At 47.1% G+C, this 24,163-nt stretch overlaps 1 protein-coding gene across 1 annotated transcript in view; it reads left to right on the plus strand.

Annotated features, from left to right (window-relative positions):
- EVC (EvC ciliary complex subunit 1) overlaps positions 1-21,580 on the plus strand; it is a 51,521-nt gene extending 29,941 nt beyond the window's left edge. The window contains exons 12-19 of the mRNA XM_056855122.1: positions 2,097-2,309; positions 2,540-2,649; positions 4,217-4,427; positions 6,269-6,475; positions 7,490-7,625; positions 9,837-9,930; positions 10,863-10,989; positions 21,434-21,580. Coding sequence (XP_056711100.1) covers positions 2,097-2,309; positions 2,540-2,649; positions 4,217-4,427; positions 6,269-6,475; positions 7,490-7,625; positions 9,837-9,930; positions 10,863-10,989; positions 21,434-21,580 — 1,245 coding nt within the window. The remainder of the gene's footprint in view (positions 1-2,096; positions 2,310-2,539; positions 2,650-4,216; positions 4,428-6,268; positions 6,476-7,489; positions 7,626-9,836; positions 9,931-10,862; positions 10,990-21,433) is intronic.
- The last annotated feature ends 2,583 nt before the right edge of the window (positions 21,581-24,163 follow it).

The following is a 24,163-nucleotide window of genomic DNA, read 5'->3' on the forward strand; positions in this document are numbered from 1 at the left end:
TCTCCAGACAAGACAGAGAAAGGGGTCTTGAGAGAGGCAGGCAGACTTTTACCTGTCAGCTGATCCGGCTGTAAGAATTGATAGGCTGCTGGCGACCATGTGCTCTCCACCCCCAGGGAGGGAGGGGAAGAGTGGAGGGAGAAGGGAGGGAGGGGGAGGGTTGAGGGAGCTTTTCCCTTATCTTTCACCAAACATCTTACACCCGTTTAAAGTTTCTAGCAGACGGGGGTGTCTGAAGCACACGGGGTAGAAAGGAGCGGAGTTTTAGGGGGCAGCCCCCCCTTGACTGCCAGACCCCTTATCTTTTTTTTTCTAAATGCCTCTGTGCAAAAAATTGCCATCTCATGCTCCATGGAGAGCACATGGTCTGCCAGCAGCCTATCAATTTTTACAGCCGGATCAGCTGACAGGTAAAACGGAGGCTTTCCCAAAGACCCAACTCCGCCTCTTCGCTGCAGAGACGGCTGAAGCACAGTTTTTTAAACTCTCTTTTCGCTGGACGACTCTGCAGGGGTAAGATGTGGTTGAAAAACTAAAAACAGAGACTAAAAGCCAGGCTCTCTAGCTGTCTGGCTCCTTGCTTAAATTATGAAAAGTGCACGAGCACTCTCACCTCTGCCTCTCTCACAGACTGCCTGTCTCTCTCTGTCTGGCTGGCTGCTAAAAAAGCTTCTCAGGAAAAACTTTCTCTCTTTCTCTCTCACTCTCTGTGTGTCTGTAAAAGTTGTATAGGCCTAGGCAGAGAGAGCCCGATGGTAGGAAAAACCCCAGTGGTGTTTTGTGTACTGAACAGATAAGACCTGTCCTTCTCTCCTCTCTAGCCTGGGCAGAGATAAGCAGCTCTTTTTCGGCTGGGGGAGGTTTGGAGGATTCACAGCCATTCTTTTGCTGGGGAACCGTGGGGCTGTTTTAAAATCTATCAGGCTTAGCCTGCCTGCCTGTCTGCCTGCCTCTCTCAAGACCCCTTTCTCTGTCTTGTCTGGAGATAGCAACCCTCTTTTGCGTGGAATGCAGTGAGCTGTCTGTTGGAAAAGCCTGTGTTTTAAAATCTAAGTGGTGGGCTTCTCTCCTCTCGCTTTTTTTTTTTAACCCTCCTGGGTTAAAAACAGCTCTTTTTTCTGATGTGGGGAGGGGGAATAGCTTTCACCCCTTATAAAAGACGTCTGCATAAGCACCCTCCTCCTGAAAAGAAACTCCTGGCTCACTCCTAGTCCAAAAAAACCACTTGCTTGGGAATCTCCAGGCTGGAGGGGGTATGCTTTGAAATAACCACTCGGGAGGGGTTTACAGCCCCCCTGACTGAAGGAAAACCGCCCAGCCCCTCTTCCCCCTCCTGTACAGAGAGAGGGGGGCCCCCACACACCCCTGCCTGCCAGCCACTCAGTAAAAAAAACAGACTCTGCTGCATAGCCACTGATAAGCAGCAGTAGCAGGCAGAGAGGCTTGCCACACCCCTCCCCCACTCACGGTCACACCAATGCACACACCCAGCTGGAAGTTCCACCTCCCTGCATTTTTTGACAGGCGGAAGTCCCGCCTTCTTTCTTAAAAGAAGATAAAAGGTCCCCTTTATTGCTACTCTTGTGCTCCATGAAAACCTTTGGTCAGACATCAGCTGCCAGTTCCCCACTAGGAGCTCTGTTCTCAAGTGTGGGGGAGGGCACAGTTCTGATCAGGACCATGGCATGACTTCTCCCTCCATCTCACTTTCTTGACTCAAGACAGCCCCTGGGGGAGCTACATGTGTCATTGGCAACTACACATGTGGCTTAACAGTACATGTGCAGTCCCCAACATGGCAAATAGAACACCCCTCAGGGCCTTTTCAAGTTCGGAAAGAGGGTAGACCAGGAGGCAGAAGCCCCTCCTCACCACTTGCCAGGGTCCTGATCCAAATCAGTCATGTTTGAGAGCTGAGTTCCTGGCCAGAAACGCACAGCTAGTGTCTAACTCAGTAGGCGGGCAGCATGTTCTACATGAACTGTTTCAACAGCTATAAAGCAGAAAACAGCCTGCTAAGAAAGATGAAGGAAAATAGCTAAAAAGTTACCTAAAGGGATTCCAACTTCTGAAATCACAATGTGTCTTTATTTCAGAAACTGTATTGTAGATACTCTCGTAGTTTGGAGGATTTGGTTGTTCAGCTGTTTCTTCAGACTCTGCCCATTTTAACTAGTCTGCCACTAAAAGAATGTGAATTTCTGAAAGATGAACAGCAGGAAGATTTGGCCCTGCAGTTAGAGAAATCAGAGAGCTACAGGCAAAAGCTTTGGACGTTCTTCCAAGAACAAATACGACAAGAACAGGAGGTACAGCACAAGATCATCTTTATTTCTTATTACATGTTTACTACTCTTTCCTCCCCTGAGGAGAAAAGTCCCTGCCCGTGTTTTTTCAGCAAACGGGGGGCCAAACTACGTGGGGCATTTTCTGACACGTCTGGTCAGAATACTGCACCTGTAATGGGTCAGGTTTGAATTTGAAAAATGCTGTGAACCAACTTTACCAAAGAGTTTTTCCCTCTTCTTCCCGTAATCAGCTGTGGATGGAAGAGTGTGCGATCTCTGCTGCGATGCAAAGGCGTTTGTCAGAGACAAATGAGAAGATTATCCAGTGCGTGACGTCCAGATTGGGTGGGCTGAACAAGGCGTAAGTGGCCCTCTAAGCCAGAAAACTAAATTGCACTCTAAAATAAATACATCTGTATAACCTGTTCTGTATTGCGGGAGCTTATAAGGGATCGGCAGGCAGAAGATTTGCAGAGCTAACCAGGTATACTTTTACATTAGAGTTGTAACTGTTCAAAACACAATGTGCATCCTTGCAGTTACCGAGGGCGGCCCTTCCCGTAGTACCCCAAGCAGTCACAGACAAAGCCATTGGGGCTTGGTACCAACCAGTAGTCCCCATGTTGGGGATAGATGGGAGAAATGGAAGCACCTGAATCTTTCATTTGTGGTGTGGGTGGCCAGATTACAACACGCCAAGTGCTGTAAGTAGCCGGAGTTTCCGACACCCTAGGAAAGAAAGAAGCCAGAGGGCTAGTGTGATATGGCATAGTCCAGAAGGGGAAAAGGAGACAACCTTCCAAAAAATGGCTAGACTCCTGCCTGCTTCTTCAGTGCTGGGCAGCTGCCTGAATCCAGGGTCAGTAAAGTCAGAACCACTCCACAGCATGACTGCCTAGGTGTGCATTGTAGTGTACCTCCAGATGGCAAACTATCCTACCCTGAAATTGTCTTATGGCACACCTGACCAAAAGCTTGAAGAGGAGTTGGTTTTTATATGCCGACTTTCTCTACCACTTAAGGAAGAATGAAACCAGCTTACAATCACCTTCCATTTACCTCCCCACAACAAACAGTTGGTAGGTGGGGCTGAGAGAGCTCTACGAGAGCTGTGACTAGCCTTTAAAGGAAGCTTTGAACATGAACCAAAGTGAAAAAATTGGGTATAAATGTTTTGATTGATTGACTGATTAACTTTGCTCAGTGGAGTGGTAGGACAGGAGTAGGATATACCCCATGTATAGTATTTATATTCCACTATTCCTTCAGCCTTCAAAGCAAACTCTCCTACATTTTTATTGTCTAATTGCATTTAGCTTGATTTCTTCTTCTGCCCTGGAATGGATGGCTGTGCTCTCCAGATCCTCAGTGCCTTCTCTCCTCTTCCATTAGTGACATATCACTAATGACCAAATCTGCTCTCCTTCCTCTGCTAAGATTTAGTTCTCTTTTTGGACTATTTTGTCTTGGTTTTCTTTTCCATTTCTTGGCTTACACAGTCATAGCTGTGAAAGAATTTTTCCCCCTTCGCACAGAAGCAAGGCCATGTGAAGTGAGGGCAGATGTCGCCTGTTCTAAAGCCTGTACCTCCATCGTCTTCTGTATAGCTGATTTGTTTATTTATTAAAATATTAATACCCCACCTTTCCTTTTGGCTCAGGTTTGAAGCCTTTCTCCAATCTAAGGAGACTTCCTCCAACTAAGGGGGTCTTCCGTTGGAGGAAGAGCGCCTTAAGTTGGAAGAAGATTCCTTGGGCCGCAGGAAGGCTACTTGAAGGATGGTTGAGTTCACCCCACAGCACCCTGCTAAGTTCTGGAGCAAAGGCTCCGACCAAAGGTGCCTTAACAAGACTCAGTTTTGAACAATGCTTGTTACATTCGACAGCATCTCTTTGAATCTCTACTCATGAACTGTGATCTTTTCACAGGTCATCCAACTATGTAACTCAGAAGCACAAATCCTTGCTCCAGTCTGTCCTGAGGAGGTTGGCACTCCGACACAGTGCTCTGAGTGTTCTTGCACACATGCGGACGTCCAGGAGGAGAAGCTTTCTTTTGGAGCTAAAGGAGCATCAGATGCTGCAGCAGAGCTCTTCTCACTGCTTTGATGAACGCCAGTGGAAGCAGCTGAAGGAAACGGTACTCGTTCTGGCCCATTTGCTCTCCTCTGATTTCTAAGTTTGCACTAGGCCCATCTGGGCAGAATAACAAGGTTGTCAAAATCTCTAAAACACAGAACTGGTTTAGAGAACAGCAAGATCTTTTCCACCCTCAGTTGTGCCAGAGTGAAGGACAGAGCCACAAGGACACCTCTGTTAGGCCTAGAAAGTCCTGGTCGTGATGCTGTGTAGTGAAATTGTGGGGTGGGCCTTCGCAGGGAGCAAGCACCTGGAGAGGTGACCAAGCCTTTCCAGGGAGGAAAGAATTCCTAAGGAGGGAAAGCCTTCCTCTGCACAACAGCACAGAACTGAGTGGGTTCTGCAAGCATTTTTCAGGTTTGCTGAAAGATCTGTCTTGTCTGTTAACCACTCCAGTCTCTGGTTTTAAGTACCCTCCGATTTAACGAACTTTGCTATTAGAATATATGATAATAGATATATTGGCTAAGAGTCCAAGAAGAGAGCATGCAACTCAGAAAGGGGCTACTAAAAATAGTTGAGGTGATAGTTTACAAGTTCTTTGTAAAAACAAAGAACAGTAGAGGAAACATTGATTCAGTATTGCATAGAACATACCAAAGGCCCAGTATGCTGATTCCAACAGTGGCCAGAAGTGCAGCCCTGCTTCCACCTGTAACCTGTAAAGACGTGCTGCTTGGATGGCCTGGCTAATAGCCACTGGCAATCGTCAAATGGAAAAAGGCTTCCAGAAGTGGATCATCCTTCATGACCAGGTTCTGCACATGCTGAAAGGATCATAGAATCATAGAGTTGGAAGGGACCACCAGGGTCATCTAGTCCAACCCCCTGCACAAGCCAGGAAATTCACAACTACCTCCCCCACCGCACCCCCAGGGACTCCATGCCCAGAAGATGGCCAAGATGCCCTCCCTTGAGGCTGTTGAGGATCCTGTCTTGAGGATTTTTTTTTTAGTGTAGCGTATAAACCAATGAAGGATGCTGCTAAGCTGTGGGTGAGGGGCCGTGACACTCCTGATTTAGACCAAAAATGTAAATCTGATTCAGGATATTAGCTATAACAAAACCCAACCTCTACTGTGATGAGATGACATTTTGTGACTGTATAGATTGCTCTTGACAAGGAACAAAACAAAACCAGGAACCATCTGCCTGTACTATAAATAAAGATATGTCAAAACACATCATTGATATGGGTTCTGTAGCCCTAGAGAATACCTGGGATATTTAGAGAGCATTGCTTTCTACCCTAATTTCCTATTAGGAATGCAGGTAATCAGTTGACAATTTATTTGAGCTAAATTTAGCCCTTGAAATAAGAACATTTCACTACATTTAGATCAACAAACAAGAACACTGGGAGTTGTTTTTCGTTTGTTTGTTTTGTAGCTTCGGGTAACCTTCCTCATCTCAGTTAGGATGAGCTGCATCTACCTGTGGAGAACAGTGAGCAGCTTCACACTTGGGCAAGGAGAACTTTGTTCCCCCCTCCCATGATCTGCCAGACTCTCACCCCGGATTCAAGGCAAAGGGGTGATGATTTCTTGGATCTTATGGAACAGTCTCTCTTGGGTCTTCTCTGTGCCGTTGTACTTTCCCCTCTCAGCATGCGGCGAGCTCTAAAAATCTTTAAGTGAGGCTTTCAAGAAAGATAACACAAATTGTTTTTGGCAAACTGGTTCAAAGACAGAAGAACAATGTACACATGGATAAGACATTTAGTGAAGCTCAAATTTCATTGTGGTCGAGTTCTGGAGTTGATGACGACCCCACGCGGACTCTGACATACAGTCCCTGGGGCCGTTGCTTGCTTGAGGAGTGATGGTTTTCTCTGTTTACAAGGGATTACACATTGTTGAAGAGGAGGAGAAACTGGGCAATGAGATGCAACAGACCAGACTAGAGTTCCACCAGCAATTAATAACAGAAACCCGAGAGAGCCTTCAGTTCCTACAGCAGCACATGCAGCAAGTGGTTGGCCAGGCCTTGGTCCAGCACGCTCGGCAACTGGCTTCAAAGCATGACACCGATGGGGAAGAAGATGTCAAGGTACTGCTGTGACCAGCTGCTCTTCAGAAATGGGGGGGGGGGGCTGGTCAAATCTAAAGCTAGGTTCACACCAGAAAGGGAGAGGGGAACAGGAGAAGTTGGGGCAGAAAGAGGCTTCCAGGTGTGATTCTCTGTGTGAGGGACTGGAACAAATCACATTGTTATACATGATGTTACACATAATGAGAGTCAGGGTGGTGTAGTGGATAGAGCAGAGGACTAGGATCCTGGATGACTCAGGTTCAAATCCCCACTTCTTCCATGGAGGCTTGCTGGGTGACCTTGAAACTCTCAGCCTACCTCACAGGGCTTTGTGAGAAGATGGAGGAGGGGAGAGCGACGATCTGAAAGCCACTTTAAGTCCAAACTGGGGAGAAAAGGAGGATATAAATAGAGAAATGCAAATGGTGAAAAAGATCAGAGGTGTCATGGGATTCAGATAAACAGAAGTGTAATTAAGGAGGGTAAGCAACTGCTGCAGTCTGAAGCGCAAGAAAATTAAATGACGTTAGTAAAGGATTATGGTATGAGACAGCACAATGAGATCGACCAATGCAAGTTTCGAAAATGTGGGTTCTCTTGAGCTATCAGAAATGATAGTGAGTAAGGAAACTCCAGCCTCTATTTAAGCCAGGGTGACAGATTCAGCGCTTTTGCACACTAGAGTCCCTCTGAAGTGTGCGTGTGTTTTTGTATAACAGTGGCTTTCAGATCTGCAACAGCATGTCCAGGAAGATTAAAAATGTTCCCCCACTGGTTTCTGAATGCTGCAATTTCTTCTGGCTGACTGACGTTTCTTGAGTCTCTCACGGCCAGCGTAGACAGCAGAAAGGCCCTGTTGGCACATGATGGCACGTATTAATTTGGCTGATGTGCCAGTGGGTGAGCCCACTTCCTTATGGGTTATTATGGTCCTTGATTATGGGTTTCCTTCTCAAAAGAGCTCAACAGAGGACGTCCTTGGGCTGACTGGCTTTTGTTTCCTGCCGGGGTGAATTGCAGGGTGCCTTGCAGGAGATGCTGAAGGAAGCCTCTGTGGAGGACGTTCCCGGGCCCGGCCACAGAGCCCAGCGGCTGCGGCAGAATTACTTGGAGCAACTGGCAAAGATCCAAGCGAGTCATGAAGACGCAGCACGGAACGCATTTCAGGGTATGCCGCTTGAAAGGAGCAAAGCCGCTCTTATTTGTATCTGGATTTAATAGTAATTGACAAGTTGAGATTCCGACGTGGGTCAGTTCGTATCTCAGAGAAATCGTGTTGGTAAAATACAGGCTTTCCTTCTTGGTGAGCAAAAGTCCCATTTTTACCCCAACCTTTCCCCAGACATCTCAGGGCAGCAGACTTGGCCCTCCCCTCCTCTGAGAGAAAGGCAGGGGGCCAAGGTCACCCTTCATGGCCGAGCAGAGATTGGGGTGCTGGTCTGGTACTCTAACCACTACACCACTGTGCCTCTCTTTGTATCTGCAATATGCTTTACGTGCACCCCTGTGCATGTTCACTTGGAGTTAAGTCCCCCTGAGTACAATGGGGCTTACTCAAAAGGAAGTGTGGCCCAGTTCACACATGCAGGAAAATGAGATGGCAAAGACCTGAGGTAAGAATTCTGACATTCTGCACCACTTCAGATGGTGGCTGGAGGTTTGTGGAGGATCACGTTGGAATTCACCCCTAGGTTAAAAACTCCCTGCAAGGAGAAATCTCATACTGCAAGCAAAGAGAGGGGGGTGGAGGCTTTCTTCTTGTTGAGCTGGTTCCCTTTTTGCAAAGGCACACTCCGAGTGGAATCCCTGATGTTCATCTGGAAGGGATGAAGTCCGTTCCACCCCATTTGCTACCACCTCATTCATTTGCATGTCTGAAGCAGCTCTCTCCGTCTCCTTTAAGTAGTTAATGGGACTTTCCTGCCTCTTCAGACTTTTTTCCAGTTCTTCTTTAAAAAAAATTTTTTTATTGTTTTTTCATACATTCGATACCATCAATTAACATTGCCTTTCAATCTTTCCTAATTCTCAGTTAAAACTAACATATATAACAATCTTCTTCCCCTACTTTGACTTCCCCTCTTCCTTCTTCTATCTCTGACTTATCTTCTTAGCAATTATTTTCTATTTCTTTATAAAAAATGTATAAAACCTTCTACAGTTATTAAAAAAGGAAAGAAAGTAAAAACAAAAAAATTAACTTAATTTATAACAAGTTGAATTAGTCTAAGTTATAACCTTTAACATTTTGCACATTAAATTCATTTTACAATAAACAATCCACGTCTCCCACTCCTTAACAAATTCATCGTTATCTTTTTGATTTACTAACTCAGTCAATTTTGCCATTTCTGCTAGTTCAAACATTTTATGAATCCAATCAGTTTTGTCCGGTACTTCAGTCATTTTCCATTTAGCTGCATAGACCATTCTCGCAGCTGTGGTGGCATAGAGTAAAAAGGTTCGTTGTGTTATAATATAGTCTGGTCTAATGCCTAACAACATCATCTCTGAGGTTTTGGGGATATTTTGTTGTAGAATTAACCTTAGCTCGTTGTATATCATGTCCCAAAAGTTGTTTTTTTCCAGTTCTTGACCAGAAAAACATGATGTAAAATGCCACCACCATCCACCCTCCTTCTCCTGCTTTTCGGATTCCCGTATTTTTATCTAACTTTATCTAATCGTTGTTTGTGTCTCGTTCCTGACCCCAAGTGCTGGCCAGAGAATGGGGCAGAGGCTGGGGAAGGCAATGTTTTTGAACCCCAGTGATAGAGACATCCCAAGAGTTTTCATTGTACACCTCCTCAGGAACATAATGCATGAAACAGCTTCTAGCTGCATTATCTTAGGACAGGCAGGGTTTTGTTCTCAGGGTCCTGCCTGTTTTTTATCCCCCATGGAGCTCAGAGCCATCTCCACGGTTCCCCCTTGTCCATTCCAGCCCTGAAAAGCAGGTTGGACTGAGAGGGCAAGCACAGCAAGCTTTTCATGGTGGTGTGGGGATTTGAACCCAGGTCCTGGTCAGAGACTCTAAGCGTGACACCACACCAGCTTCCCCGTTCATGTTGTGAGCAGACTTTAAGAAGCTGCTGGCATTTGCATACATCTAATTATCCCGGAAATGTGGGTTTTAATAATAATTTTTAATAAATAGCTCTATAGAGTTTTTAATTACATTTCCAGAAGTATACTCAGCAGGCTTATAAAGGAGCTGTATTAGAGCTCTGCGGGAGCTTTAAAGACTTGATTGGATGTGTGCTGTGTTGTGCTGATAAGAAATCTAAATTAACAGTCTGTTACAATTTGTGGCATAAAGTGCTTGTTACAAGCTATGTGAATGCAGGCAGGAGGCTTTACAGAAGTGATATTTTAACAGAGAGGATTGAATGCCAAAGACATGAAAAGAAGTGGGATTGTGAGCCAGAACACTGGCCAGACCCTCCGGATACTTCACCTGCTGGCTGGAAAAGGTGAGAGGAAGCAGTCATATTGCTTTATATGATTTGGTGGCACTTTGATGTTTGAAAGATTGAAGCAAGCTTCAGAAACTGTGTTCTTTGCATCTCTTTTTTGCTTGTCATTGAAGGAATGTTTGTTCCCAAATTAATATGCATGCCAAAATGCTCAGAATGGCTTGTGTTTATTTGCAATGTTAAATCATCATTAAATGCGAAATGGGGAAAAAAACATTTAATGAGACTCTTATAATCAGCAGTTAAATATGGTGTTTTTTTTAAAGGATGGTTTTACCTGATAAATGTGAGTCGGAAACAGCTGATTTCTGATCCATCATGAATTTATCAGAATTAAACATGTAAATTCCTTTTTAGTTACTTTTAAGGAAATGTATACTGTAATTAGTAGGGAGGCTCATTCATTTCTTAGCTGGTGAAAAAAATGAAAGGCCCTTATTAGTTATTGCCATTGTAATAATGAAAGCAACTATAGCAACATTGCTCAATATTAGTTTATTCAGCTCTGGGTGTGTGCATGCAAACACAGTGAACACGATTTCCACCAGCCGTTGTTATTCCAGTGTGTGTGTGTTTTGTCGCATGCAGTGGATTGGATCCAACAGAACATTTCCGTAGATGGGAGGCTGGAAGGATTTCTGCCCACAAAGAGTGGGCTTTCTCGCACTCTGGATAGACAGACCGTCCATGAAAATACTCTGTTGAATACAGTTCCCTTTGGGAGGCACAAAGAGGTCCAACTAGAGCAGTTTGAGTGTTGCTAGAAACCACTACTGCTTAAGCGCACACAGGCTGATACTCTTCTTGTCGCCTGGGCACAGTTGGTGTTCTCTCCTGGTGAATTATCTATGAATTTATGTGACTTGAAAACAAAATCCATCTTTAAAGGAACCTCCAGCAGGTCTAATTGTCCTGCTTTGTTTTGCCAGAACACCATGGAAGCCAAAGAGGGTTTGGGCTTGGTTTGATGTCCAGCAACAGGGCCGCTTAGCTTCCCTGAAGCAGAAGATGTTGTGCCTGAGCAACCTGGAGACGCAGCTAGAGAACCAGCTAATGGTAACTTGGGGGCAGAAAGGGAAGGGTTGGATGAAAGCCAGCTTTGACAGCCGGCTCTGAGACACACCAGGGGGAGCGCAGGACACTTTGTACAGTCTCCATCTCAGTGTTAGGCCCCAGATTTAAATGTCTGGTTGACCATGGGGTGGCTTGGGGGTTCTGCTGTTGTCTGCATGCTGTTTTGTTTGCACAACTTTACTGTTGTGCTTTTTGTAGTTTCCCTGTCCTCCCAAACTGTTGTAAGCCACTGCTGTGGCATTTGGAGAAACAACCTGGATCCAAAATAATTGTGTGTGTTAAGTGCCGTCAAGTCGCTTCCAACTCATGGCGACCCTATGAATGAAAGTCCTCCAAAATGTCCTATCTTTGACAGCCTTGTTCAGATCTTGCAAATTGAAGGCAGTGGCTTCCTTTATTGAATCAATCCATCTCTTGTTGGGTCTTCCTCTTTTCCTGCTGCCCTCAACTTTTCCTAGCATGATTGTCTTTTCCAGTGACTCTTGTCATCTCATGACGTGACCAAAATACGACAGCCTCAGTTGAGTCATTTTAGCTTCTAGGGTCAGTTCAGGCTTGATTTGATCTATAACCCACTGATTTGTTTTTTTGGCAGTCCACGGAATCCGTAACACTCTCCTCCAACACCACATTTCAAAGGAATCTATTTTCTTCCTATCAGCTTTCTTCACTGTCCAGCTTTCACACCCATACATAGTAACAGGGAATACGATGGCAAGAATTAATCTAGTCTTGGTGGCCAGTGACACATCCTTACACTTCAAAATATATTTTAGCTCCTTCATGGCTGCCCTTCCCAGTCTCAATCTCCTTCTAATTTCTTGGCTGCAGTCTCCCTTTTGGTTGATGGTGGAGCCAAGGAATAGAAAGTTATGATGAGACAATCCAAAATAATTAGAATATGTTTATTTCCCCCTCATGCCCCTTTTTGCATTTGCCAAACAGTGTTCCCTGTAGACAGCCCCAAGCCTCCCCCCCCCCCACAGCTCATCTTCTGCTTCCAAATGGCTTTGGGTACCTTAAGACCACTGAGCTTCCCCGTGGCCCTCGGGCCATTTCTTAGCTGTCGTTTGGAGTATGGCTGCAGCATCTGAAAAAGCTGGGAAGCCAAAGACACTTTGCTGGACTGGCAATGATTTTCACATAGAAACCTGCCTAGAAAACCTGCTGGCTGCTACAGAAATCAGGCTCAGAGCTGCCATTGGAGCAAGAAAGGAGGAGAACCGCATCCAAATGTCTGTGGGAGAGAAAGCCCCAGCAGAGCGATTTGGAACAAACTTGGGAGCCTGTCCAAACTTAGATATACCAAATTAAATACAATATATATATGGGTAAAGCCATTGAACCAGGATCTTGGAATTGGAGGATCCTCACAGTTCTGTTCCTGTCTTTTGCTTTCAGAGAGCGGAGCAGCAGTTTGTGGCGGAGCTGAGTGCTGCGGTGCACCTTCCCCTGCCTTTTCACAGACAGGCTCCGCTAGAATCAGCTGCAGAATTAGGTGAACCTTTTTCTCTGTTTGAACTTTCGAAAGGCAAAGATTGCCAGTCTGTTTAAAATGCAACAGGCCTTGCGTTGGGCCGTGGTTATCGTTAGAATTATGGACTGGAGAAAGTGTCAGCAAGGTCAGTGGCAAGTCCACACAGCTGCTGCCTGGACACTCTACGTAGTGGCCGTGCTGGACTTTGGAAGGGAGGAACTGAACCGACAGCGGAAACGAGCAATCCCAAGAGTTCATGGTGAACATTCTTGCCCACCTCCCAACTTCCCTGCCATCCCCACCACTGAGCAGACCTCTCACTTGCCGTAATAATTCTGCACATCATTAGTCAAGGTGGCCACAGACATTCGGGATGCCAAGTGCCGTTGTCATATCCTGTGCTGCGGGGTAAAGGCAGAGTTCTCACTGTCCTGCCTTCTGGTTTACAACAGCAGGGATTAGGGTTGCCAGCTCCAGGTTGAGAAATACCTGGAGATTTTGGGGGTGGAGCCTGAGGAGGGCAGGGTTTGGGGAGGGGAGGGACTTCAGTGGGGTATAATGCCATAGAGTCCAATTGCCAAAGTGGCCATTTTCTCCAGGGGAACTGATCTCTGTCACCTGGAGATCAGTTGTAATAGCAGGAGATCTCCAGCTACCACCTGAAGGTTAAGAATTCAAAAAATACCTCGTGCTAATAATGGAAATTTCAAAAACAACCAAAAGCACTGATGGCTGAACAACAAAGTCTATTAACACAAATAAATGATATAAAGGTGCAATCTCTATAATCCAATAGTCTGAAATAACAACACAATCAGTGTAAAGATAAGGCATACAACATATACAGATAAATCATATGACATAATGTGTCTGAGAAGGTACAAAACCCAAATTAGGAAAATCTACCCAGGAATCCTGGGGTTGCCACTAATCCTGTAGAACGATGTGATTCAATCCTGGTGCACACTCGTCTACCCAGGAAAGGTGCTCCTTGGTGTTGGAAACCCGATATCTCTTCGCCTGTAAGCTGTAAAGCTTGCTTGCAAGGCGATGAGATGTAGAAAAAACTGTTCGTCTTCGGTCTTCTGTGCAGTCCCACATTGGGACTGCGCACGCGCAGGCCAGCCATCGGAAGATTTCTATAGCTTCTATGTACACGATAGGGGGCGCCGACTGCTCCGCGCATGCGCGCGCTTTCCCGCCAAAGCGACGCCACGTCGGAGGTCGGCGCCCCCTATCCCTCAGTTCTTTCTTTGCCGCCTGTAAGGAAGGTTCTTCAAAGCTTCGCTCTTCATAACTACCAGTTGTATCGTGAGTTTTTTCATCCCCAAATAACTGTTTACCGCGGCTGCGGTGATGGCGCAAACCGCCCTGTTTAAGAGATGCTCGCAATGCAACTCTAAAATGTCAAAAACTGATGACCATGCCCTTTGTGTCCTATGTCTGGGGGAAGGGCACAAGGTGGGCTCCTGCAAGATTTGTGTACAATTCACGCCAACGGCTCGCTCTAATAGGGCCGCGCGTCTGCAGGCTGCGTTGTATAAGAAAGCCCTCACCTGCTCTGATTTGCCGGCTTCGTCTCTATCGGCCGCGCGAGAGCACACCCCCAGGGCCGAGTCTGTTGGTTCCGTCCGCTCGGTTCCGACCTCGAGTTCAAAGAGAAAGTCATCTCGGTCCCCTGAAACTAAGGAGAAGAGATCGGCTTCGGAACCGGCGCGTAAAAAGACTTCATCGGAACCGACGCATAAGAAATCAAAGGCTAAGACCAAGCACTTGGAAAGTCATAGCGTCGAGGGACGCGGTCCCAAGGTTCTTCAACCCTCGGCTCCGAGGCCCTCGGTTTCGACCGCGGCTGAATCGGTATTAATGGAGGGACTCTCTACACCCCCTCCTCCTCGGACGCCCTCGCCCATCGTAGGGCTCGATTCCGAGTCGGAACTAGACCTCCCTGACCTCTCTATTGGGGACGCCCTACAGATCGAAGGGACAGATACCTTGGTTCCGACGCAAGTGGCATCTGCTTCGGCTCCGGGGCCTTCGGTTCCGACTCAGCAGCCTCAACCGCCACAACCCTGGTGGCCTCCTCATTGGCCGTCTCAACACACCCAGTGGCCTCCTGCGGTATCACAACAGCAGTGGCCAGCTTATAGTATGTACCCGCAGTGGTTCCCTCCTCAGATTCCAGCGGGTCCATGGCCTCCAGCACCGACCCAGGCCCCAACTCAGCCCTCTGCTTCTCGGAGAGAGCCACATTTTTCGAATCAGGACAGCGACACCGACTCAGAGCATGGGTCTAGGTCGTACTATTCAGAGTTAGGCTCTGATACTTATTCTAGTCATTCCCCACTAGATGATGTGGTGGGCGACGCTTCTACATCCTCACCCACAGATGATGCCCGTTCATTCTCTGACCAGATGCTTAGAATGGCTAATGCGCTGGAGATCACCATTCGCCCCTCCAACCCCAAACCGAAGGAGAAGATCCTCTCTGCACTATATTCAGAAGCTCCTACCACGGTTGCTTTCCCGATACTCACGGACTTCATGGACATGGCCAAGAAGGTTTGGGAAAAGCCATCCTCCATTCCGTGCACAGCCCGCAAGGTGGAGAACCTATACAGAGTTCAACCTGAGAACTGTGAATTTTTATTTTCTCACCCTGCACCTTCCTCGTTGATTACAGCAGAGGTACAGTCCAAGCACCGTCAGGGAGGGCAATCATCGCCGGTCGACAAAGATAGTCGCAAGATTGATGCTCAGCAGGAAGGCTTACTCTGCCGATGCCTTGATTTTTCGTATTAGTAACTACCAAGCGGTGATGGCTGCGTACCAACTCTTTCTGTGGAATAGAATGTGTACCTTTATTGATCACTTACCTGAGGAAGAGAAATCCTTAGCGAAGATAGTAGCTTCGGAAGGGTCCAAACTCGCCAAACACCAGATGAATGCTGGTAGGCATACTGCGGATTGCTCGGCGAGGAGTATGGCAGCATCTATTTCCCTTCGGCGTTTCTCCTGGCTGCGCTCCACGAATTTGGCTCCTGAGACAAGGAATAGAATTGAGGACTTACCATTTGATGGTTTAACTCTCTTCTCCACTGCCACTGATGAGACCTTAGAGAATCTCAAGAAACAAAAACAAACGGCAAGGTACATGGGTGTAACTGCTCCTCCCTCTGTGCCTTACTACAGACAACGCTTCCCTTATAAGGAGAGCTTTCGCCGCAACCGTTTTCAGAGGCAAACTCCCTCGGGTTCTTACGGCCAACAGCAACACCAGCAACAAGGTCGCACCTACCAGGGATACCAGCACGCCAATAGGCGCAGATCTGGCAAGAATCGGGCCTATCAACAACGCTCACAGTCACCACAGAAACAGGGCCCTAAGCCGGCTTTCTGACTGAGGGAGGATGACCAGGCTAATGTAGTTAGGTTTGGGGATAGGTTGGTCCCTTACCTACTTGCCTGGGAAAGTATTACCACTGATACATGGGTCCTCTCCATTATTCAGTACGGTTATCGTTTAGAGTTTAGGTTCCTTCCCACGTTAGGTCCTCCCCCTAGAACATCTGCGTCGGTGCACCCCAGTTTGGTTTCTTCACTCACCGACCTGGTCCAGAAGGGAGCGGTTGACCAGTTCCCCATGGACACTGTTGGACCTGGTTTCTATTCTAGACTTTTTGCAATCCCCAAAAAGGATGGTGGTCTTAGACCTATTTTAGACCTCCGTCAGTTAAATAAGTTCCTGTTTAAACAGAAGTTCCGCATGCTTACCCTTCTTAATGTGTTAACCTTATTAAAACCTGGTTGGTGTTTAATTGTTATTGATCTCAAGGATGCTTATTTTCATTTATCGATTTATCCTGAGCATAGAAAGTTCCTTCGCTTTGTGGCTGGAGGTAATGTTTACCAATACCGGGTCCTCCCTTTTGGTTTATCCACAGCCCCTAGGGTATTCACCAAATGCATGGCTGTGGTGGTATCTTAGCTCCGTACCCAAGGCTGTACCATATTTCCTTATCTGGACGACTGGCTCCTTACTGCCCCCACGGAGGAAGAGCTAGTAAGGAACAGGGACCTAACTCTCAGCCTTTTGGAGAGTTTGGGGTTGATGCTAAATGTACAAAAATCAATCTTATCCCCCTCTTATTCGGTCCAGTTTGTCGGAATGAGATTACATTCCCTGCAAGGTAAGGCCTTTTTACCGGACGATCGGCTGATCCAACTTAGGTACTTGGTAGCTGCAGCCCAATCGAAGCGTTTTCGCTCTGCCCATTTCATCCAGACACTCCTGGGCAAGATGGCCTCTACGACAGCGGTGGTACCCTTTGCCAGATTGAACATGAGACCCCTACAGAATTGGTTCGTTCGTGCATTCAACCCCCGAACTGATTCTCAGGCTATGAAATTGTCAATACCCAGGTCTCTGTTAAGATCCCTCACTTGGTGGGATTCACGACATAATTTAAGTCAGGGCATGCCCTTTGGAATTCCTTCACATTCTAAGGTAGTAACGTCTGATGCCTCTAACTTGGGTTGGGGAGCCCATTGTGACGGCTCTTCTGCACAAGGTGTTTGGTCCCCTACTGAAACATCTTTCCATATTAATTTATTGGAACTGAGGGCAATTCGCTATGCTCTTATGTCATTTGCAGATCTGCTTCGCAACGAAAGTGTGCTTATACAGACAGACAACACAACTGCGATGCACTACTTGAACAGGCAGGGAGGCACGGTCTCCGTGTCTCTCTGCCGAGAAGCAACCAGAATATGGAAATGGGCTATAGTCAACAAAGTGTCTCTTCGGGCTATTCATATAGCAGGCGTCTGCAACTCTCTGGCCGATACATTGAGCAGGGTATTCGTACCACGCTACGAGTGGTCCCTCAATTGGAAGTACCTGCGCCCAATTTTTCAACAATGGGGTTTTCCTGTGCTAGACTTATTCGCAACGTCGAACAATGCCAAGGCCCCTCTTTTCTGTTCCAGGGCGGGTCTCGATCCCAATTCTCTGGGAGACGCGTTTCTACTCCCCTGGGTCAAGGGCCTTCACTACGCTTTCCCGCCACTACCTTTAATGGTGAAGGTCTTGGACAAAATACAAAAATCTCGGACCCACTGCATTCTTATTGCCCCTTTCTGGCCGAGACAGATTTGGTTCTCCCTACTGTATCGGATGGCAAAGGGCAGGATAATCCATCTGCCACTTGCCCAGGACCTCTTACTAACCGGGATGATTCCCCACCCAGAACCGCACAGACTGCGCCTGACAGCTTGGCTCCTGTTCCCCCCGGTCTAAGTTTGTCTGATAGAGTACTTGCAGTGGTCCTGAATTGTAGGAAACCCTCTACTAGGACTTCCTACTCTGTTAAATGGGAACGTTTCTCTAGATGGTCCCTAGATAAAGGTTTTCCACCTCACTCATGTCCTTTACCTACTGTTTTGGAATATTTACTAGCACTAAAGGATACTGGCCTCAGTGTGTCCTCTGTTAAGGTTCACCTGGCAGCCTTGTCGGCTTTTCATGTCTGGATTGATGGTGTCTCTTTGTTTTCGCATCATACATCCAAGATGTTTATGAAGGGGTTATGTAATCTATTTCCCCCTGTAGTTAGACCTGTATCTCAATGGTCTTTGTCTCTTGTTTTATCCCAATTAATGTTACCCCCGTTTGAGCCTTTGCATTCGGCTTCTATGGCTCATTTATCACAGAAGGTTTGTTTTCTAGTTGCGATCACTTCAGCTAGAAGGGTGGGGGAACTGGCAGCGCTGAGTTCAGTGCCTCCGTTTCTACAATTTTACCCAAATAGAGTGGTTCTTAGACCTAGTTTTAACTTTAAGCCTAAGGTGGTATCCAAGTTTCACTTATCCCAATCTGTTTCCTTACCTGTGTTTTTTCCTAACCCACTCTCTGATGCAGAAAGATCGCTCCACTCTTTGGATGTAAAGAGAGCTCTGCTTTATTATTTACAACGTACCAAAGAAATTAGGAAATGTAAAGCTTTATTTATCTGTTTTGCGGGACCCAAAATGGGTCTACAAGTTTCTTCTCAGTCTATTTCCAGATGGATTGTCCAGACGATTAGATGTTGCTATCGTCAGGCCGGAGTCCGTTGTCCTGGTTCCCTTCGTGCCCATTCTACCAGAGCGCATTCAACTTCGACGGCGCTTCGAGGAGGTGTTCCCTTGTCTGACATCTGTAGAGCTGCGACGTGGTCGTCACCGGACACATTCATCCGTCATTACGCAGTGGATACTGAATCTAGAAAAGATGCAGATGTGGGGAGAGCGGTCTTACATTCCTTGTTTGACTAGTGGCTCATACCCTCCTCCATAACAGTGAGTAGCTAATTAGTCTCCCAATGTGGGACTGCACAGAAGACCGAAGACGAAAACAAGGTTTCACTTACCTGTAACCTTTGTTCGTCGAGTTGTCTTCTGTGCAGGCACACATCCCACCCTCCTGCCCCGCTATGAGCTTTTTAATGTTATTCTGTCTTTTCCTTTTAGAAGTTCATGCGGCTGGCAAATTTCAAGAACTGAGGGATAGGGGGCGCCGACCTCCGACGTGGCGTCGCTTTGGCGGGAAAGCGCGCGCATGCGCGGAGCAGTCGGCGCCCCCTATCGTGTACATAGAAGCTATAGAAATCTTCCGATGGCTGGCCTGCGCGTGCGCAGTCCCAATGTGTGCCTGCACAGAAGACAACTCGACGAACAAAGGTTACAGGTAAGTGAAACCTTGTTTTACTTCCCGAGATGGGAACCTGGTGCAACTCCCATTTCCCCAGAGCTTTGTCTATCGGGAAATTATCCTAAGTGGCAATAGATCCACCATGTCTGTCATATTGCCAAAAAGTGCATCTCGACAATTCAAACAGAAGGTTGGCAACCCTAGCAGGCATAGACCCTCTAGCAGATTGGCAGACTAGTTGGCAAAATGGGTGTAATGCAAACATATTGGAGGAAGATTTCCAGGTATATTAAAGGCTAAAGTCCACAAGAATGATCCCAGAGTACCTGGTAAGACTTAGTAAAATAGTAAAGGGTGGGGGGGGGGGTTAATGCCCTTTCCAAAGCTCTGGCATGAAGCTCCTTAGCAGCTCAGGGGTCAGCAGTTCAGCTGAACACCTCGAATCGCCCAGTTCTCACTGCAGAGAGGCTTCTGCCACCTTTTCCAGCCCTGACTAAACGAGGCTCCCCCCTCCCAGGGCCGATAAGGGGTTGTTTGTATCGGAGCCACAAGGGCCAACCCCTGGCAAAAAAGGATTTTCTTTTTCCAGGGCGCTCCATCCCCTTGCATTCCAAGGTCCTCCCTGGGAACCCCCAAGTTGCCATGTTGCAGTTCTGGTAGTCACCAGCCTGCCAACAGGTAAGGGGGCCCAGAGCCCCTGCCCTCCACCAGCCCCTCTCTGGTCCCTCAGACACTCTTGCAAGAAGGACCAAGGCACAGCCTTGCCCGGGATGCAAGTTGACCCTGTACTCAGCACCTGAAGCACTGAGGCAAGGTGAAAGCCCTTGGCCCAATCTGAACCAGAAACCACATCAGAGACAGTCAGGTCCAAGGAAGTTGGTTTTTACTGGTCATATAGGTTAACAGAGCACAAAGAAAAAGGTGACAACCATGGAGCTTGCTGGCTTGCACTTGGTAATATAAAAGCATGAAAAAAAGCAAGAGATTACAATACACAAACAGCGCTGTGGTTCCCACAGCTTCAAAAGAGTTTAGGTATGCATAACAGTCCTTGAGTCTGGTCAGTGGGAAAATGAAACCAACTGAGACACAGGCCTGACACAAGGAAAGAAAGTGTCTCCGTGGCTCAGTGAGTAGAGCATCTGCTTGGCATGCAGAAGGTCCAGGTTCAATCCCCGGCATCTCCAGTTAAAGGGACTAGGCAAGTAGGTGATGTGAAAGACCTCTGCCGGAGACCCTGGAGCTGCCGGTCTGAGTAGACAATACTGACTTCGATGGACCAAGGGTCTGGTTCAGTAGAAGGCAGCTTCATGTGTCTCTACCAGTTGGCTTTCTGGCTAGCCAAACTGAATCGCAGCAACAAGGTAAATGCAGCAGGGGGAATGACGAGGAGAGAGTTCTTCCCTGGCTTGGAATTCAGAGACGTAATGCTCGCCTACTTATTGAATTGAGGTTGTATCCTTCGTCCAGAGAATGTGTGCTTTGCTGGCAGCTCTAATCCTTGGGCCTCTGCAGCATTTTAAGCACCTCTTAAGCAAGACCAGCTGCCAATTTCAGGCTGAGGCAAGAGAGAGAGGCCATTTATTCATGGAAGGTTTTGCATTGGATTTGCCACTCTTTAGATGCACTTTTCCCCCATCCATATTCTCAAAACTCAAAAATAAGCCACCATGCAGAGTTTTGAGAATTCAGTTGGGGGGGGGGGGAAATGTGCATCTATAGAGTGACAAATCCAATGCAAAACCTTCCATGAATAAATGGCTAGAGAGTTGTAATTTGGCTGGGAACTCCCCCACCCCAGATTAAATTAACATTATCCAGGGCAGGATTTTGGCAGTTTGTCTTGGTGGGACTTAGGCAGTGGGGCTGGCTTTCCACCTGGAGCTGTTCCACTCCTACCAAACAGGACACAACTTTCATTCTTTAAAAAACGTGAGCTTTTGTTTCTTTAACGTGCCAATGACTTTTGAAAAGAACTGTTTGTCAGTGTTTTTGTATTGGCCATTATGTGTACCTTAAAGTGATCAAATTTGGGGTGTCGTTGATTCCACTTTAAAAACACGCGCCCCTTATCCTCAAATGGGAAATAAACACCTTTTGAAGCTTCTGAACAGATTCCTCCCTGGGTTGTGTTGTGCACAGGCCTCATTCATATCTCCAACACAGCTCAGCCACTGAGAAAAAGAGACAGATCCTTGTCGAGGGAAGAGGCGCACTGCTCAGACCCCGCTCTTCACTTGTCCTTTCGCTTTCTCCAGGAAAGAAACTGCAGCCAAAGAGACCGGATGCCCCGTCTCATGAAAGAGAAGAGGAGGAGGAGCAGCAGCAGCACAGCGCCAAGGACAGTGTTTCCCCCAGCCAGGTCTCAAAGGCCTTCAGGTGTTGTAGACTCCCCAGCTCACTAATAATCAATACAGTGAGGACTGGTTCATTTGCTGGCGTCCTCAGGGCCTCAGTCCCTGCCCCACCCCCCGCACTCCCTGGAGTTCTTCTCTGTGGACAACTGACCAAAAAGGTGGGGATGGCGGGGAGAGCTGCATGGAAGGCCTCAAAAGGGACCGAGGCCCTGGCCAGTATGGCGTGTCCTCGCTACGGGGCCCAGAACCCTAAGGAACTCTGTGACAGAGGCAGTACTGGATCTTGCTCAGATCAGGCCGGGAGCTGGGTGCTTTCGGGCTCCACATGGGCACCTCAACTCTGAATCCGCCCTCCACCTGCCTCTGTACTGGTCCCTTGCACAGGGTGCTTTATAGGCAGCTGTTGGCACGCACCTCATTCTGTGCCAACATGGTTACGTTCACCTGGAGGCTTCGGGTGAGGGCGTCGGGGTTGATGCTGCTTCTGAAATTATATTTCCCCTTTTAGGAACCTTATCAGGAAATGAAATGGGAGGGGGGATGAATCAGTTTGGGGAGACTCCTCAACTGCTGCAGCTCACAGCTCCTGGTTGAAACGGATAACTCTCAGCTGCCGTGACACTTTTTTTGTGCCGTCAAGTCACAGCTGACTTATGGGTGACCCCTGGTGGAGTTTTCAAGGCAAGAGAAGTTCAGAGGTGGTTTGCAGTTGCCTTCCTTCGGGTCACGCCCCTGGTATTCCGTGGAGATCTCCCATCCAAATACTTCCAGGGGCCGACCCTGCTTAGCTTCTGAGAGCAATCAGGCTAGCCTGGGCTACCCAGGTCAGGGCTATCCAGTAACTGACTATACATTTATAAGTGGGTTCAAGGAAGGTTTACAATGGATATCATGGGCAGGAGGAATAATTTCACTGTCTTTCCTTACTAGAAATAAATGGCAGATTCACCAGGAAGATGAAGTTGGCCATGTGAAAAATCCAGAGAAGCTGCTGGAGAAAAGATGGAAGAACACTTCATAAAAGGATTTTTTACTGTTTTTAAGCAAATTATTTTGTTATCACATGCAACAGAACAAAAGCATCAAAAGTCTGAGATGCAGCACACTTAAATGCTGAGTCCTGGCATCACCCCATCCTCACGCTTGGATCACCAGGCTGAATGAAGCAGGACCAAGTGAGTTGCCCTCTACCTGTAGGGCTCCCGGCTGCAAGACCATCCTTTAGAGTTAGGCCCAGCACCTCCAGGGAGTGACAACACAGCCAGCTCAGGATTGCTTCTCAGTCTGGAGGAGATCCAGTCCTGGGCCTTCCCAGTGCTGGGCCTTCCTCTCTGTGCCCCTGAAATCTACTCGCAGGCGTTAATGTTTTGATGTGTCTGATGTACATAATTTAACCAGTGAGCCTGCTGTGTTTTGGCGGTGGTGTTTTGGTCCAGTCATCTTCCCTGGATTATTCTCAGCGGAAATCTACCATTCCTTTCTGCAGGCAGCAGAAGTTTCCCCAACACAAGTTACCTGGCTCTTCTGACAATGACAAAGCCCTCCCGTCCCTGCCCCCACCTTCACAGAGCATTCCCCCTCCTCCCCCCCCCATTTTAAGCAAAAAGCTCTAAAAAAAATCAAAGTACCAAAGAAATGCTTAATCTGATAAGATGGTTGAAAAATAATGAGCAAGGGGAGAAATACTTCCTGAAGCATGCAGGGGAGTGGGGGGGAGGTACGAGGGCAGTGGAACTCAGCCTTGGATTTAAAGGCAGACCTGTGCATCATCTGAGGATTGGATGGAGGAAATCCGAGCTCCCTGCACAAGCAAGATGTCAGGGCCTTGGCCTGTCCTCGCTTCCTGGGGATTCTTCAGTGTTTGTGCTTTCGGTTTAGGCCGGCCAAGCACCTGGTCTACAGTCGTGGAAATCTTTGGGTTGCCTGGACAACGCCGGCCCGGGACCCCAGAAGAAGTGCTTATAGTCTAGTAAACTTTTCTAGGAAAGTATTGCCTGCTTTGCTACACCTGTGAGCAGTTAAGTCTTTAGTCTTAACCTGCTTGTCTTTGAATAAAGCGTTTTACTACAGACCACATCTGTCTGAGTGAGTCCTTTACATAGATAGAGAGGTAGACACCTAAGCTTGACAGAAACGCCTGAGCAATCTCTTTATGTATGTGCCTTTTATAACTCAGAATACAAGTTTAAAAGCAGTTTTTCATATTAGCTATTTTTAAGGCACTTGTTAGTTCATATTTCCAGTAAGTCTGTGATTGGAAGAGAAAATGGCTTTTATACCAGTATTACACAATGTTAGGAGAATCTTTCCTGCTTCTCCCCAGTCTTGGTTCTTTATATAATTGGAAATTCTCTGGGTGCTTTACTCACCAAAAGCAAGGACCAGAGGATATGATAGGAAAGACAGACCTTTTTCACAGATACTGTTTAAACAATACACCAGACGTATAACAGTGAACCATCCTGGTTTATTAAACTTACAAGAGAAATATAAGACAAAGAAAGAAGCAAATACTTGACTAAATATATAAGACAGAAATTAACATACCCACACACAAGTTGACATACAGACAAACAGTTACAGAGGCCTCTGGGTCACTTCCAAAGAGAGAGACAGAGATGGCAACCACTC

The sequence above is a fragment of the Euleptes europaea genome, chromosome 9 (genome assembly GCF_029931775.1).
Source record: "Euleptes europaea isolate rEulEur1 chromosome 9, rEulEur1.hap1, whole genome shotgun sequence".
NCBI classification, from domain to species: Eukaryota; Metazoa; Chordata; class Lepidosauria; order Squamata; family Sphaerodactylidae; genus Euleptes; species Euleptes europaea.